This window comes from Megalops cyprinoides, chromosome 3 (assembly GCF_013368585.1).
Source record: "Megalops cyprinoides isolate fMegCyp1 chromosome 3, fMegCyp1.pri, whole genome shotgun sequence".
NCBI classification, from domain to species: Eukaryota; Metazoa; Chordata; class Actinopteri; order Elopiformes; family Megalopidae; genus Megalops; species Megalops cyprinoides.
Window position 1 is genome coordinate 33,948,582 of NC_050585.1, and position 15,867 is coordinate 33,964,448.

Here is a 15,867-nt window from a genome sequence, read left to right on the forward strand (position 1 = left end):
TGAATGCATGTGTTTGCATCACAATCACATAAAATGATAAGAGAAAACACAAAAACCTGGCAACCCTCAACCCTTCGCTAGTTCTGCCTGTTTAATACTGTATATGAAGACAAGGAACATAGCTGTGAGGGTTTAGATGGTTATGCTGAGCCAGCCAGCCTCTGTCTCTCAGGAAAAGACAGGAAGAGGTTAACTAAGAGGTCAGTGTCAGCTCATCCGCATTCATTATACATGGTCGTGAAGATGCAATCAATAAAGGCTAATATCGCCCCCTTGAAATGGAAGAGCACTATAATGTAATTGTGTAGCTGTAATTATGAGTAAAGGAAGAGAGATTTTTACATTCTTTTTCTCCTTTGTCTTACTTAGCTGTTCATCCCCAATTGTGTGTGTTTGTTGTGTTAGAGGGCTTCAATAGATTTTTTTTCCTCTGTAAAGGTTTGTACATTCATGGGAATATCAACTGTTCACAATCAACAGAATGTCAGTTATGCTGTGGAAAATCAAGCCATGGATACGTCATCACTGCAGAGAAGAGCATATCATTGTTTTCTCAATGGGCTTACTGGCAGAATAGTGTCTTTGATCTCTGTAAAGGTTATTTTCAAGAAAGATGACTTTGAAGCGATGATCCAATGTCTGGAGATTCAGATGAGCTTTTACAGCAGAAATTACTCTCCGCTGTTCCACTGTGGGGTGGATCTCCATGACAACAGCAGTTGGGTAACAATGTGCACAACCTCGTAAAGGTTTGAGTGAGAGGACATCAATGTCTCCTTCCCTCTCTCCTTTTTCTCTTTCTGTTTTCTTAAATCAAAGCAAGTAGTGTTCCTTCGTTTTCAGGGTAGGATTTAATTTAAAAAGGGTTTACCTGGATTGTTTCTTTTTATGTCATCTACACCCTGGCAAATAGTCACAAATACTCCTCTCTCAGAACATTGCCTGTCATTTGTTTTTTAAAGTAGCTATGCACTATAGATCTGAACCATTAAGTTTTCTATAAAAGCATGGTCAGCAGCACCCAGGGTGCAGGAGAGGGAATAAGGATGCTGTTGGGTATGGATCAGAAAGGAATTTACTGGCTTGATTATCAGCAGCATGCAGACATTAAGTGTGTTAGGGGCACAGACTCAGTTTTAGAGGGCTTTTCATGTGTAGAAAATGCTGTGCTGAAAGAGACAGGTGTAGGCAGGCAGGCAGGCAGATATATCTGAATGAGACAGTAGTACAGCAGAATTTTAAATACTTTAGGTCAGAGCCCCATTCTGCTCTGTGCTTAACTAGCATGGGACAGGTACTCTTAATTCACTGTAAGCTTACAGAGAGTTCACAATAAGCTTGTCACCACACCCAAAATGTTAGAAGTACTTCTGACAGTATTTTGTTCTGTTTTATTTCTGAAGTCCATTCCATTTTGTGGGAAGAAGAGTACTGGAGCAACTGTCTCTTCACTAGTCAGTGGAAACAGCTGATGTTCTTGTCTGTATGGACAGTTTTTTCTTACCTAAGGGCGGAACACAGCATGCAGAACAATTCACAGTGACACAGGAACAGAATCTGCTCTCACTCAAATCAAACCAGACAGCTTGATCTGTTGCAGTGCCGTTTCTTTTGGTATTAAGGAAGGAATTTGGCTTTTTTATGCTGTAGGTCAGGGGCTCCAACCCCATAAAGTTCGCTGAATGTACGAACAACATTTGTTGCAATGACCCCTTACATTTCTCTTTCTATAAATTATCATAATGGCTTAACAGTGTAAGGTAAGATCTGGTCTACATCAGTCCTGAGAAATTTTACACTTGTCCAGATGTGGGAAAAAAAAGAAAAAACATGCTTACAAATATGACCTGGGTGCATTTGTGACACGCTAATCTTGCAGTGAGCGACTGAAAGTGGCGACATGTCCCTAGGGCCGAGTACAGAGATAGGAAGTAAGCCGCACATCCAGTGGGGTGTATGCAGGAGAATGCAGAACATTCCAAATAAGTGCTCTGGCCCTGTGACAGTAGACTCCTCCTTCTCCTCAGAGGCCTCATTAGCCACTCTGTGAACATCCTCTCCCCGGTCCCTGGTGTTCTCACCCACATGCAGAGCATCCCAGTGGCACGGTTCCCGCGGAAATGGCTGCGGCCATCCTCACGGGCACCCCTGCTAGGCTTTCAGCTGTGTCGGCCCTCAGCAGACCCTGTGGCGGCTCTCAGCAGACCCTGTGGCCTTTCCTAAAACAAGCGGAGCGGATCAGAGAGCTGAGATACTGTCATCTTTTCTCAGAGAAGTAGGCCTGTCTAGACAACTTGACGTGGTTCTGCTTTTCACGAGTTTCGTGCTTTCTCATAAGGTAACCGCACTGCATTTGGGTCATGGGCTCTTACCCAGTTCTCCTTCTCTCATCGTGCATTTAGGCGTTAGGCTAAGTCCTTTCTCATTACCCATGATATGAGTGGTACATTGAAGCTCTTTAGGTCACTCTCCCAAAGTTGAAAACTATTTGGACCATCTTTCAGAAATATTTCTCAGTCAGTGTCATCTCACTTAGAACATAAGCTGTATTTTATTCACCTCAAGACATTTCTAAGGCAATCCATTTCTGCAGTATTAATTACTCATTCGATGTCCTCTGGTCCTGGTAATGGCTAAGTGCTGTCAAGGTGTGAACCAATAAATTATGCTGTTTTTGTTGAACGCATTGTCCACCTTTTGTACTTCTGTTTGGTACTGTATATGGATGAAATTAATCTTTGTTTAATCAAAGAGAAAACTAGAAAGAGAGCAAGTGAGAGAGAGATGTTTGGTAAAGAACTTGAAATCATGCCCCGATAAAGGTTCATGAAACACAGACAGAATCATCAGATTTTTAGAGAATGCAGAGGCGCTGGGGGCGGGGTTAGAGATATGAAGTGGAAGAATGTAACAGTTCAATTTTTTCAAGAAGCAAAATGACTTAGGTCTCATTTGCACATGAGATTTGAGTAAGTCGCACACATAAACCTGGTACCAAAAGGTGGCTTCAATACTAGATGGATTAAGATCCTCAGTGATGTCATTTGTATCTTGAGCATAGTAAATGCCAGAGCCATTCTGGCTCTCTTTCATCCTCCTTGATGTAACGAGGGCTCTGGAACCACACTGAGGATACCTGTGACCTGCACTGGATATGCATACTGTGGAGCTGACAAATGGAAGCCATTCCCTCCCTAGCTCACAGCTCTAGATTTATTTAGAGCACTGGATTTATGTTGAAAGTCTTAGTGATAAATGCCCTTTCGCGACAAGAAACACCCTCCTGGGAAAGGGATGGTTTTGTGAGAAGTTCATGGAACTTTGTTTATGGAGCCAGTCAGTACTCACCCACAGGCTAAAAGTAATGCCCGCACCACTGACATATTTGTGTGTGTGTATGTGTGTGTGTGCGTGTGTGTGTGCTTGCATGCAGGTCATCCCAGACTGGAAGGAGCAGGAGTGGGATCCAGAGAAGCCTGATTCCTATGCAGGAATCTTTCACTTCCGATTCTGGCGTTTCGGGGAGTGGGTAGACGTGGTCATCGATGACCGGCTGCCCACCGTAGACAACCAGCTGGTGTATTGCCACTCCAATGACAACAATGAGTTCTGGAGTGCGCTGGTGGAGAAGGCCTATGCCAAGCAAGTACAGCCAATAACAGCCTTGACAGCATGGAAAGCCATTTGCAGAATACAAAAATTGATTAGATTGCCCACCACGGGCTTGAGAGGATTGGAGGTACCAAGAGAATGGATCTGGGTCAGAGAAATTGTCATAATTCGTAGGCTTTCCATCATAAAAATGATTACTGCTCAATGAGACATAACCATTATGTTGTTGTCATCCTACCTTTATGTTTATGACAAAATCAGGTATTCAGACACAAAGAAAATAATGACGCTTTTCTGAAAAATGTTTACCTTCCCATTTTGATCACTGCCTTTGTTTCCAGAGAGCACCATTTTGATTATACTTGAATATACTGTAAATAGTTTTTCCCCTAATATCAGTAATTTATAAGTCAAAGTAACTTCCCCCTGTCCCTGAGGGTAGGGGTGGGCAGGGAAAGCTAATGATGGTTGTCATGTCACCTGCAGGGTGTATGGTTGCTACGAGGCTCTGGACGGGGGCAACACAGCTGACGCCCTGGTGGACTTTACAGGGGGTGTGTCTGAGCCCATGGACCTCCTGGAGGGCCAGTACGCCCAGGACGAGGCGGCCCGCAACCAGCTGTTCGAGAGGGTTCTGAAAGTCCACAACCGGGACGGACTGATCAGCTGCTCCATCAGAGTAAGAGCTGTGGGGGGCTGACCATGTAAATGAAAAAGACTCCGTAGCCGTGACTACCCAGTCACAGACGCATGTGTGTCCGATTGCCTTTTCACATAGGTCTCTTATTCCTTTTTGGAGAGTATATCTTTTGTTACAAGCTTTGTTCTCGTGTCTAGCACTCTCCTTCACCAAGGGAAGCCAAGGAGCAGGGGAGTAATTTAGTGAAAGTACTGAGCAGTTTGGCCTTTACTGTTAAGACCAAATTTAAGGCCTCATAATTATTTTGACACAATTTACACCCATTAAACACAATTTCAGCACCATTTTTCTCTCCACAGTGAGCATTCAGCATCTTAATATTAGGGCAGTTAGTTTCAGCCCCTGACAGAGCTAGTGTGTGGCACTCTCAAAAAGTTTTGTCTCGCTTTTGAGGCAAGCCTGGTGCACCGCAAGGCTGCCACTGTTACGCCGGGGTCGATTTCTCTTTGCCTGCGTGCCTTGGGTCAAGCAAGCGAGAACTCAATATGAAAGGAAGTGTCAGCTTTTACAGTCCAATTACTGTCAAGTGCATTTTGCTTCATTTAAATCCACTTCGGGCTCTTTGAACGGTAGTTATTACAGTCCAGCACTGTTGTGAAAGGGGATATGAGAGGAAGAGTAGTTGCATTCTGAAACGAAATACTTCCATTATGTCTGTATGTGTTCAGAAATGGATTTTTATATTTGATCTGAAAATGAGTAATTTAGTGGATTGATAAGTAGTGGACTTTTTGTACTGAGATTTTTAGTATGAATTACCATTGAAATCAATGGATGCATAGATTACAGTAAGAAAATGAAATGTGACAGCCAAATGGCAAATCTACTTAAGCAGCCCACTTCTAAGCACTTAACCTCTAGAGTGGTACTCCATAAAGTGCACACTCTGCCACCGCTAAGAGTTTACACAATGCTGAAATATAATCTTTATTTCCATAAGTAACCATTTCTCCAGTCCAGTCTCCAGTGTCACCCAAATCCATTCAAAGGCTTTTATCTCAACCTTTACAGAGACAACCAAACAGTAAGACAAACACACAGAGGTCACATAACCTCCACTCCACCTTGTAGTGGTGGAGTTTACAAGTCATTTCAGGCATTTAGGGTGCAGGTTTAATCAATGAAATAAGTTCTCACCTACAAAAAGAATGTTAGGGTTTTACGTCTTTATAGCTAATGACACCAAAGTCAGGAAGCTCGTTGTTTGCCCAGGGCAGGTATTCTTACATTTTGATTTCCAGCACAATTGAACTGGAGCAAATTGAGAAACCTGTTTTATATTCATGAATTTTGAAAGATCCATTTAAACAGGAAAACAGTCAGAGAAACCAAAACAAATCTCTCCACGAATCTTTCCAACTCTGACACCCTCCTGCCCCACCATGAGCCAGTCACTACTGCTGAATTTATTTCATTAGACTTGTTTCTTCCTCTCGCAGAAAGGTCTGATTTAGAAACACAACAAGGCCTCTTTAAAATGGCACCCATGCAACTCCCTGGAAGTAAACTATAATTGCTTTTTTCACACCTGCAAAACTGCTTGCATTCGAAAAAAGTAACTTCGGTTATACCAGATGGGACAACTGTTTGTTACACTGGGCCATTGGCTGTGTAAGATTCAAGCCACGGCATGCAATCTTAAAGTGCGACTGCCGTGTTTACTTTCAGGCGACCACTGTGGAGGACATAGAGGCGCGACTTGACTGCGGTCTGGTTAAAGGCCACGCCTATGCCGTGACAGACGTCAGGAAGGTCCGACTGGGACATGGGCTGCTGGCCTACTTCAAGTCTGAGAAGCTCTTTATGATACGCATGAGGAACCCCTGGGGGGAGAAGGAATGGAGTGGACCATGGAGTGATAGGTAACGCCACCCCCTACAGAACTGTAGGTCTGACATCATTTTGATACCAGGAAAATGTTTCAAAATTATGCACATCAGTCCTGGTTAATGGAGCCTTCAAGTATGAATTGTGAGGAAACAGTACAGCTGTTTTGCTTCATATTAATCGTTTGTCTCATATTAGCAGTGTGTTTTAAAAATCAGTGTTGTTGCATTGTGTGCTGGTCTTTGTGGAGTCTGACTAGAGTGGTGATAACTGGACAGCAGTGTGGAGCAGCCATCATAGGGCAGCAGTGTGGAGAGATTGTTAGAACACTAAGTCCTAGACTTAAGTGTAACTGGCTCGACTCTCAGGTGGGAGACTCTTGAGTACGGTACTACATCAGCTGTATACAGCTGAGCTGCAGAATGTGTCCAAGTGTAAAACTGCAGAAAGAATAAATCATGGTGTAATGTGCTGACCACTGGAAGTCACAGTCTGAATTTTTTTTGCCAACAGCCAAGGCCTTTAGGGCAGACTCACCCCCCACAGACAGAATGGCAGGGCCTGGCCTTGCGGCAGATGGAACCCTGCGTGGTATCAAGGGATCTGATTTGCTGAGCGCCTGCAGTAACTGCAGAAAGGGAAGAAGGAAGGGAAGACGGCCCCACCTGTAGGGAGCAGCCATTTTCTCAACTCAGTTCAGAATATTACAATATAGTTAAAAAATAAAGGGAATATCTCAGTTAAAATAATTGTCTATGCTCAAAGTTAAGCTCTGCCCCCTGAGCCCCAGAGCTGATCACAAATTATGACTCCACCAAATAGAAATGATTGAGCAACGACTTCTCCCATCTACGTAGATGCTGAAAAGCCTAAGCATTTTTGCATTGTAATTACCATTGATATCTGACATAGAAAGCACCGTTCTATAATGTGTTTTTTCTCATAAAGGAACCCTAAGCATAACAGTTAGTACTGAACCTCACAGGAAGCATTACTTACTGTTTTCTCCGCAGAGGTTTAATTTAAAATAACCTGCAGGGTGTGTTACTTTCAACTGCGTCCCACTGTGAAGCTGCAACGGGAAGCCAAGGGAGGAGAAATAGATGGCATAAAGGAGGAAAAGTGACGTTTTGACATTTCCCCCAAATGAAACCATTCCGTCACGCTGTTGCGCTCCTTGTTTCAAAACGCCAGCCCCATTTGTGCCCTGGAGGTGAAGCTGTGAGACTGAAAGGAGGTTGTAATGGAGGGAAAATCCCATCAGGCGTCGCTCCCTTCCGTTTGGTCCCTCTCAGTCATATCATTCCCCTCTTCCGCCGTGCTGCTCCGATGGAGACAGATCGCATATTCAGCTCGCTTTTATTCAGCTCTGAATTATTCAGGGAAAAAGGAGTCTGATTAAAGTAAAGTGAATTTTTTTTAATAACTCCCCGCATGAATTATATATTGGCGGTTTAATAAAAAATATGGCTGAGGGATTCTAGTTTGCAACTTTATCAAAGTTTGTTGTTTTTTTTCTTTCTCTCACTTGTACACTACAATTGAGAGGTTTAACTCCTAGTAACATGAACCAGAAAGCATCTGGAAAGCAATTTCTCTGTGTATTTTCTTTCTTATTCTCGCTGTTCAGTATGGCATGGGGTTGTGCATATTACCTCAAGGTTAATTTACATGGAACAGAAGAGCATACAGTCACATATTGAAATAACTCATAATGCCACATTACAGCATTAACTTACTGGCAGTGCAACTGTGTTACTACAATGTTACAACAGTGTCATGGGATTGAGTGCATTTGCTTTGTACTGACTGGGCCCTCAACTCAGTATTATGACCCTGATGTGTTCCAGGCATTTCATAGTCAAACCATGTAACACAGATCTGAGTGGTTAAGGGATAAACACTCATGCTATTGAGCACCAGCTGACATCAGGAGCTAGGGTAGACTGATGTTGCACAGGATCCTACAGGATTCCCATACAGTAAGTACAGTATAGACATTAAGCCTTGTGTTTGGCAGCCTTGAATCGTAACAGTGTCCCCCTTGAACATTTCTGTTGCAGTTCTGAGGAGTGGAAGAAGGTGAGCAAGAGTGAGAGAGAGAAGCTGGGGGTCACAGTCCAGGATGACGGAGAGTTCTGGTGAGAACATCCCTTCACTCACCCATACCATGTCTCTATGGAGACTTGGGTGTACCAGGACACACCTGTGCATATCCTTGCCTTTACTCTCCCCACATGTAGCTATGACTAATCTAAATGAAATGTTCTCATAACATGCTGTACCTCTGCTACTTTGTGAGCAAATTGTTGGGAGAACATTTTGTGTCATTTGGGAGTCCCCTTCTTTAGATCACCCCAAACTCATCCCTTTGTTCCCTCTCACCCCCCCCCCCCCCCCCCCCCTGTTCTGGCATGACCCCGTGTACACCAGGATGACATTTGAGGATTTTTGTCAGTACTTCACGGACCTGATCCTGTGTCGGCTGATCAACACATCCTACCTGAGCATCCACAAGACCTGGGAGGAGGAGGTGATGCGGGGCTCGTGGGTGCATCGGGAAGACCCGCTGAGGAACCGCGCTGGGGGCTGTATCAACCACAAGGCCACCTTCCTGCAGAACCCGCAGGTGCTGGATCCTGGCAGCAGAGGGTGCTCTCAAGTCCTTAGTCCCCTGGGTGTGCAGTATCTACAGTTAAGCATGTCTTCCCGCTCTCCCAAAACACACTGGCATTATCTGTGAAGAGGTTAGTAGGTTTGATGGAAATGACGAATTGTCATTGTCAGAGCGGTGCTGTAACAGACCTGCAAACAGTGCAGTTCTCGCCGAGCAGGGTGTGATGCAGGTACTTTGAAGGACGTGTGCCCTAGTGCTCATTTGCTTTTTTTTGGCATCATGATGTTCTGTGTTTGCAGTACGTGTTTGACGTGAGGAAGCCAGAGGATGAGGTTCTGATCTGCCTGCAGCAGAAGGAACAGCGGGCCCGGCCCAAAGAGGGGAAAGGGGAAAACCTGGCAATTGGCTTCGACATCCACCGGGTGAAGAGAGGGATTGGGGAGGGGCTGGAATGAACTGGACTGAGCTAGGAGGAGCCAGGCAGGGGAAGGGGATAGACAAGTGGGAGTAGACACCAAGGGAGGGCAGTAGGAGGAGAGGAGCAAGACCATTGTGAGGAGTAAAATTATTTCTCTATAGAACTGTCATGTCCGATCTTAAAATTCCTTATCAAATACAAAAAGAAATGCAAGTCCAGACTGTTTCTTCATCATTAGTGAGGGGGGTATCCATCTTCTAGGATCAGGCACTTTCAGTTCCTAATAATAAAAGTTCCATCCTCACTGTTGCTAAATAAAACATTTCCAGTGGAAACAGGTGCTTATGAATATTTATAGTTTGTTAGACCTGTGCATGCTTGGTTCTGATTCTAATCACCATCGATATGTGTAGAGCCTTTGTAACCATCAATCATTCTGAATCAAAAGTTCATGGCCTGCCTGCCACCTGCTCATGAATATTCATGAGCACAGAGAGTCTTTATCAGTAGTCTTTAGGTGGGCTAGGCAGGAGCATAGAATTCTGAGTAAATTTACAGCATTTGCTGTGGTCACTGCTGGAGACGGAGGGTTTAATACCAGAGACATTCAATTTACTACAACCAGATGCTCATCTCTGTGTGCTTCATGGTTCTGTTTCTGCTATTTTTGAAGCTACAAGTTTTCTTATTTGCTGGATTTTTATGAACATTCTCACAGGGGTGTGGTTTCCAGCTTAGCATCCGTGGTTAGCATAAGAACTCCAACCAGAGCTACCTAGACAGAAGATGGAAGGGACGCGGGAGCTCAGTATGTGGTCATAATAAGTTTCATATTTGTGGTAATATGATCCCTCTTTTGCAGGTGGAGCTGAACAGGAAGTTCCGTATGCACTCTGCCCAGCAGAAGGTGGCAGGCTCAATCTACATTAACTCCCGCTGTGTGTTCCTGAGGAAGGAGCTGAAGGAGGGACGCTACGTCATCATCCCCACGACCTTTGACCCTGGCCAGCAGGGTGACTTCCTGCTGCGGGTCTTCACTGATGTGCCTTCAGACTGCAAGTAAACCAGTCGGCTGGCCCCTTTGTTCCCAGTTTTTCTGTCTTGTGTTTTTCATCCTGCTGCTCTTGGGGGATTGTACCCCAAAGGCTGATCAGGGACTCGCAAGCCCAGACTTTATTCTAGCCATAAACATTTGATTAAGACAGGTTAACTGTTTCAGGGTCAGTGTGACAACCATTATATTGGCCCTGTCACTTTGTTTTTTTACCTTCATTTCCCACTAGGCGCATCAATATTCACAACAGGGGGTTCAACTTAATTACAAAACATTTGTAACTGGAGTAAGTAGACTGTGGATTTCAAATTTCACGGTCCACACTGCAAAAGAAAGAAATATGGTCAGGTCTGAAATAGTGCCAAACTGAAATAGGACAACCCTTACCAGACTTTCTGCCTGCTTCGGACAATACATTTGCCACACTCTGTTTAGTGTCACTGCATCTGAAGTAACTGAAGAGATATTAAAATCATGTTTCAGATACTTTTTCAGTCTTATTCCATGTCCTCTTACTTCCTGCTTTTATCATTGGTCAGCATATTTCCTGTTTCTGTCAAATGCTCATCTTCACACTTCCAGTTTCTAAACTTGGCCCTTTTCACATTCTGCCACGTGATTTTCTGTCTCTTACTGCAGAGAGCTGACCTTGGATGAACCACCTCAGACCTGCTGGACCGGCATGTGTGGCTACCCCCAGCTGGTGACACAGGTGCACGTGCTGGGGGCTGAGGGGCTGCAGGGCCAGGACTCTAATGGAGGTACGCCCCCATGCTGATGGGAGGGGTACAGCACTGACGTACAAAAGACTGCCGTCTTGTGCAAAAAACGTTGGATGAGCTTGGAACTGAACTGAGCTGATAAGCTGGTCTACTTGAAAGGCGACTCTCCCGGGAAAACTTGAGAAAACCCCAAACCATAGTGCAAATCCTATCAAAATCTGTTGGGTTGCTGCCCTCTGAGGCCTGGAGTCCTGAACTCTTTTTGTAGAGTGACACACAGGCTGGTGTTTAAGATGAGTCATTTAGGAATCTCTTCTGGTCACATGCAGAACTCCAGTGTCTGATTCCCCAGAAGAAGAGACACAGCATGATGGCAGGAGGTACCCGAGCACCACCTAGTGGCCAGTAGCTATAACTATAGGATGGTGTAGGTGTTAGTTGTCAAAGATGCTATTGACAAGATTGCGAGTCCCAGTGGTCAGCATGAGATCATGGGATCTGAAACTGTCCAGCTCAAACTGTTTTTGAAATATTAATTTATCAATATTAACTAGGGTATCCTTTGCAAAATTGATGTCTAAACTGTGACATACTGTATAGTCAGTGTGATAAAAGCAGAATTTACATGACCAAGGTTCAGCATGCATGCAGACAGAAGAAACAGCAGAAGACTGTCAACTCCTGGTCATGCCACTAAAAGTTACTGACCTCTGCTGTCTGCTTGAATCTGGTGGCAGTGTAGCATAGTGGTTAAGGAGCAGGACATAACCGAAAGGTTGCCGGTTTGATCCCCGCTGGGGGCACTGCTGCTGTACCCTTGGGCAAGGTACTTAACCCACAATTGCCTCAGTAAATATCCAGCTGTATAAATGGATAACATTGTAAAGAACTGTAACCTATGTACGTCGCTTTGGATAAAAGCGTCTGCTAAATGAATAAATGTAAATGTAATCTCAAGGAAATTTCATTGGTTTGGAATCATGTCAATAGCTTCTTTGGTTCAGTACTTTGATATGGAGCCCTTTTAAATGTATAGAGATGCCTATAAATAGTTTTAAAAAATGAATTGCTTTAGATATTCAGACAAACTGTCAACCTACAATGTGCAAAGTTGTAACGAATCATTTTTTTGCAGTATTAAACTAATTTGTGTGTGTATAATCTAACTGTAGATGTTCTTTACACGAGCACAGAATAACAGTTTCACTTCTGGTAACAGTCATTAACAGGTGTCACTCTCATTCCAGCATCTGACCCGTATGTGATAATCAGCTGTGAGGGTGAGAGGGTGCGCTCTCCAGTCCACAAAGACACATGCAGTCCTGAATTTGACATCAAGGGCCTTTTCTATAGGAAGAAACCCAAGGAAGGCATCCATATAGAGGTAGGAGGAAAGGAACTGAATGAATAATGTAACATCTTACCAGGTTTGAAACTGCCCCATGAGGGAACCTGCCATCTTTGCTCAAATATTGAACTATTTAAGAGACACAGTAGAGTTGTTTGCTGTCTTTCTCTATTCCTCTTTTTATTTCTCTCATTGATCTTTTTCTCTTTGTTTGGTGTCTCGCGTTTCCTGTTTCTCATCTCTGAGCCTCCTCCTTGCCCCCTCTCTTTATCTTTTGTTTCTTTCTGTCTCTCTTTCTCGGATCAATGCCTGTGATGAACAGATCTACAATAAAAATGTGATCGTCGACACCTTCCTGGGTCAGGTGACCCTGTCCAGCGACCCTACTGATCGGCAGGAACAGCACACTGTCCACCTGCGTGACAAGGGCAACCAGCAGAGCAACGACCTTCCTGGGACACTGACTGTTCGCCTGATCACGTGCAGTATGCTAACCAATATCTGAGCCCCGTGCCACACCCCCACGCTATGCCTGCTGCAGCCTTAACCCCACCCCGCCAGTGCCATGAGGCTCCCACAGGACCGCTTTCCCTGCCTTCAATAGATCTAGATATTAGAGAAATTATTCCTCATATACAAGTAAATACATGTAGCCTGTATGTATCCGAATGTGTATGCAAGGGCTACGCATCATCGTGAGGGAGCGTTCCTGTGTTTCTTACTGACATAAGGGGCGGAAACCTCGTGTGTGGCAACTGCTGCACGTTTGTCAGCCTCTTGGACATGCCCTACACCATTGTTCCGTCCCCTTGGTTACAGTTCGCCCCCAGCACCGCAGGACACACTCCCTTCCTCTCTAGTCTGCTCATCCACGCTGTGCTCCTTGTTTCCTCAGTCTCAAAAAGCTGCAGCCAATGGTGAGTGTTTCATCAGTGAAGAGACTTCTGTCATCTCCAGTCTCTGGGGAAAAGGCAGTTTAACCGTATGCCTCTGTGAGAGCACAGGGGTGCCAGGTCTTTAACGTGCTCTTAGGGACTGAACATGTTGGCGGCTCTTCAGTGAGCATTGCGGATGTGTAGCTCAGCCTGTGAGCGCACAAGTTTTCTGTTTTGCCAAGTGGACCGTGCCCCTCCGCCTGCCTCTGCCATTTTGTCATATCTTCCTGGGACCAAAGACAGCCGTGCAATGTTACGACCATCAACCATTCCCCCTTGCTCATCCCACCCAGATGCCTGCTGACTGTTGAGAGCCACAGGTCACTGCAGTTCCACAGATGTGGACACTCATGACAGTACCCCAGGGACCGTGGTGGGCATAGACTAGACCTTGGACATTCATTATATATCCCAGGGATTGCAATGGTCCAGTGGATGAACTATTAGTCTTCTATTTATGAAAATACGTATAACAAATTTTTACTATGAAAACATTGAGAAAAATGGGAGCACTTTTATATACAAGTGACAGATTTTCACCTTGATGAAATATGGTAGGAATAACAGGTAAGCAAAATCTGAGTTTGGTGCCATGAGAGGGACGCAGCGCATCTCCAAAGATTCTTTAAGGTACTGTAACGAGATACATATCAAACCCTTCATACGTTATACTGAAAATTCTGTCCCTGCTACTGAACGCTCCGCTGCTGGAACTCCTTAACATTGGACCTCCTTAAATGCTTAACCACTCAGACAGTGACTGGAGCTCCTAGGCTGAACCAGGAAGGAATGTAGAGTGAATAGTCTCCCTGGTGATAACCAGTCTCTGACATGTCCTGACAAAGTCAGTTTACACCACAGTAGAATCTATCTATGTCAGTTTACCACACACAAAAAATCCATCTACATCATCATCTCTATTCAGGTATCTGTTGGCCCTGCACCTGTGTGTTACTGATTGCTTTGAAATTTATCCTCTGCATATCCCTCACCATCAATAACCAGTGCCCAGCAAAATTGCCAGTTCTCACACCAGCACAGAGAACAAGGCAAGCTATAAGCCTAGAGAATTTACTGTAACAATTGTATTGTAACAAGGGACTTTTGAGGTGAGCACATCGATGTTCATTCCCTACAAGTATGAGATGTACTCTGAAAGTGCTTATTATTTATAATATATTATGTATTATATTATTATATAATATATTATATTGTATTATTGGGCCTCTCTCTGTATCACAGGGATACAGCAGGTCAGCTGTTAGCATCACACCCTGATCACACCTGTGCCATAGTCTAGATCATATGATCTGAAAACAGAAGCCACTGTTTGGGCATCTACATGTGTTAGGACAGAATGACTAAAACACTTTTGGTAGCACCATTCATGACGGTAAAGCAGCAGGCATGTCTCATTTCATCTTTAGAATGTATCAGTAGAGTTAATAGAGTTAATCTCAATTTTGACCTGGATTCTTCTCATTGAATATACAGGTGATACATACATTATGTAGACAATGGAAAGTTTTTATGACTAGGCCTCATTGACTTATGAAATTTCAGTAAGATGTATTATCTCTTAATAGCACAGCACTTTGTGTATGATTTCATAAAAAAAAAATCGTAACAAAACAGAATCTGAATTGGTTACAGTACAGATCTGTTTGTCCATATATCAGTTACATATCATGACAGTCATGACAGTGTTTCTTCTAAATTTTGTGGTAACTGATGACAGAATCTCATCAATGTCGCATTAGGATTCTCATTTAGCTTTACTGTGTATTATGCCCTTAGGGCATAGGACAAATATCTTTTTCTCAGTATCCACAATTCTCAAATTAAAATTGTGGTGCCCACACTTACATCCATTATGATCCACTGGATGTAAGTTGTTTTCAGTAGTGTTCAGATTCATTTTGGTAGTTATGAACATTATCTAGACCAGCATTTCCCAAACCTCTCCATGTCCTGCATGTTTTAGATGTCTGCCTGCTCCAGCACAGCTGATTTAAATGATCAGTTTGTTATTAAGCAGCTTCAGGAGATCATAGGGAGCTGATCATTTGAATCAGCTGTATTGGAGCAGGGGGAGATCTAAAACATGCAGGACATGGAGAGGTTTGGGAAACGCTGATCTAGACTGTAAAAAGCCATTCTGAATGCGTAGTTCCTCTGTCACTGTCCATGTTAGTGCATAAACATGTACATAATGGCAAAGTGACTCATAAGTATTTGATCATTTTTGCTGCCAGCTTGACCATAGCTGTATGTTCTGCCCATTTCATTGTCAAAGTCAGTATATGTGTGATTAAAAGGGTTCACTTACATTGGTAAAAACTCTATGCCAAACAGATTATTGTGGTTAGATTACAGGGGTAAAAATACCAGTGCCAAATAGATTAGCTGGGCTGGGATGTTACGTGGCAGTGAAAACAATGTGACTCCATTCAGATTTGCTTTGGAGAAAGTCTTGCCAGTGACAGCAAGTGTTTCCTTCTTAGTGTAGGATTTAGATTTAAGACTTTATAAAACCCTCTTTTGGGAGGACGTGTCTGGACTTCTGTTATCTAAGAACACTGTGTGTCTCGAAAGTTTGAGCAAGGTCCCCAACTCTGACTGTAGATCTGACAC

General features: G+C 43.8%; 1 protein-coding gene across 1 annotated transcript in view; it reads left to right on the forward strand.

Annotated features, from left to right (window-relative positions):
- Positions 1-14,347, forward strand: part of capn5b (calpain 5b) — a 29,843-nt gene extending 15,496 nt beyond the window's left edge. Inside the window, exons 4-13 of the mRNA XM_036525721.1 lie at positions 3,434-3,642; positions 4,099-4,291; positions 5,981-6,174; positions 8,203-8,280; positions 8,573-8,768; positions 9,056-9,178; positions 10,037-10,233; positions 10,868-10,989; positions 12,198-12,334; positions 12,621-14,347. Coding sequence (XP_036381614.1) covers positions 3,434-3,642; positions 4,099-4,291; positions 5,981-6,174; positions 8,203-8,280; positions 8,573-8,768; positions 9,056-9,178; positions 10,037-10,233; positions 10,868-10,989; positions 12,198-12,334; positions 12,621-12,803 — 1,632 coding nt within the window. The 3' untranslated portion in view covers positions 12,804-14,347. The remainder of the gene's footprint in view (positions 1-3,433; positions 3,643-4,098; positions 4,292-5,980; positions 6,175-8,202; positions 8,281-8,572; positions 8,769-9,055; positions 9,179-10,036; positions 10,234-10,867; positions 10,990-12,197; positions 12,335-12,620) is intronic.
- The last annotated feature ends 1,520 nt before the right edge of the window (positions 14,348-15,867 follow it).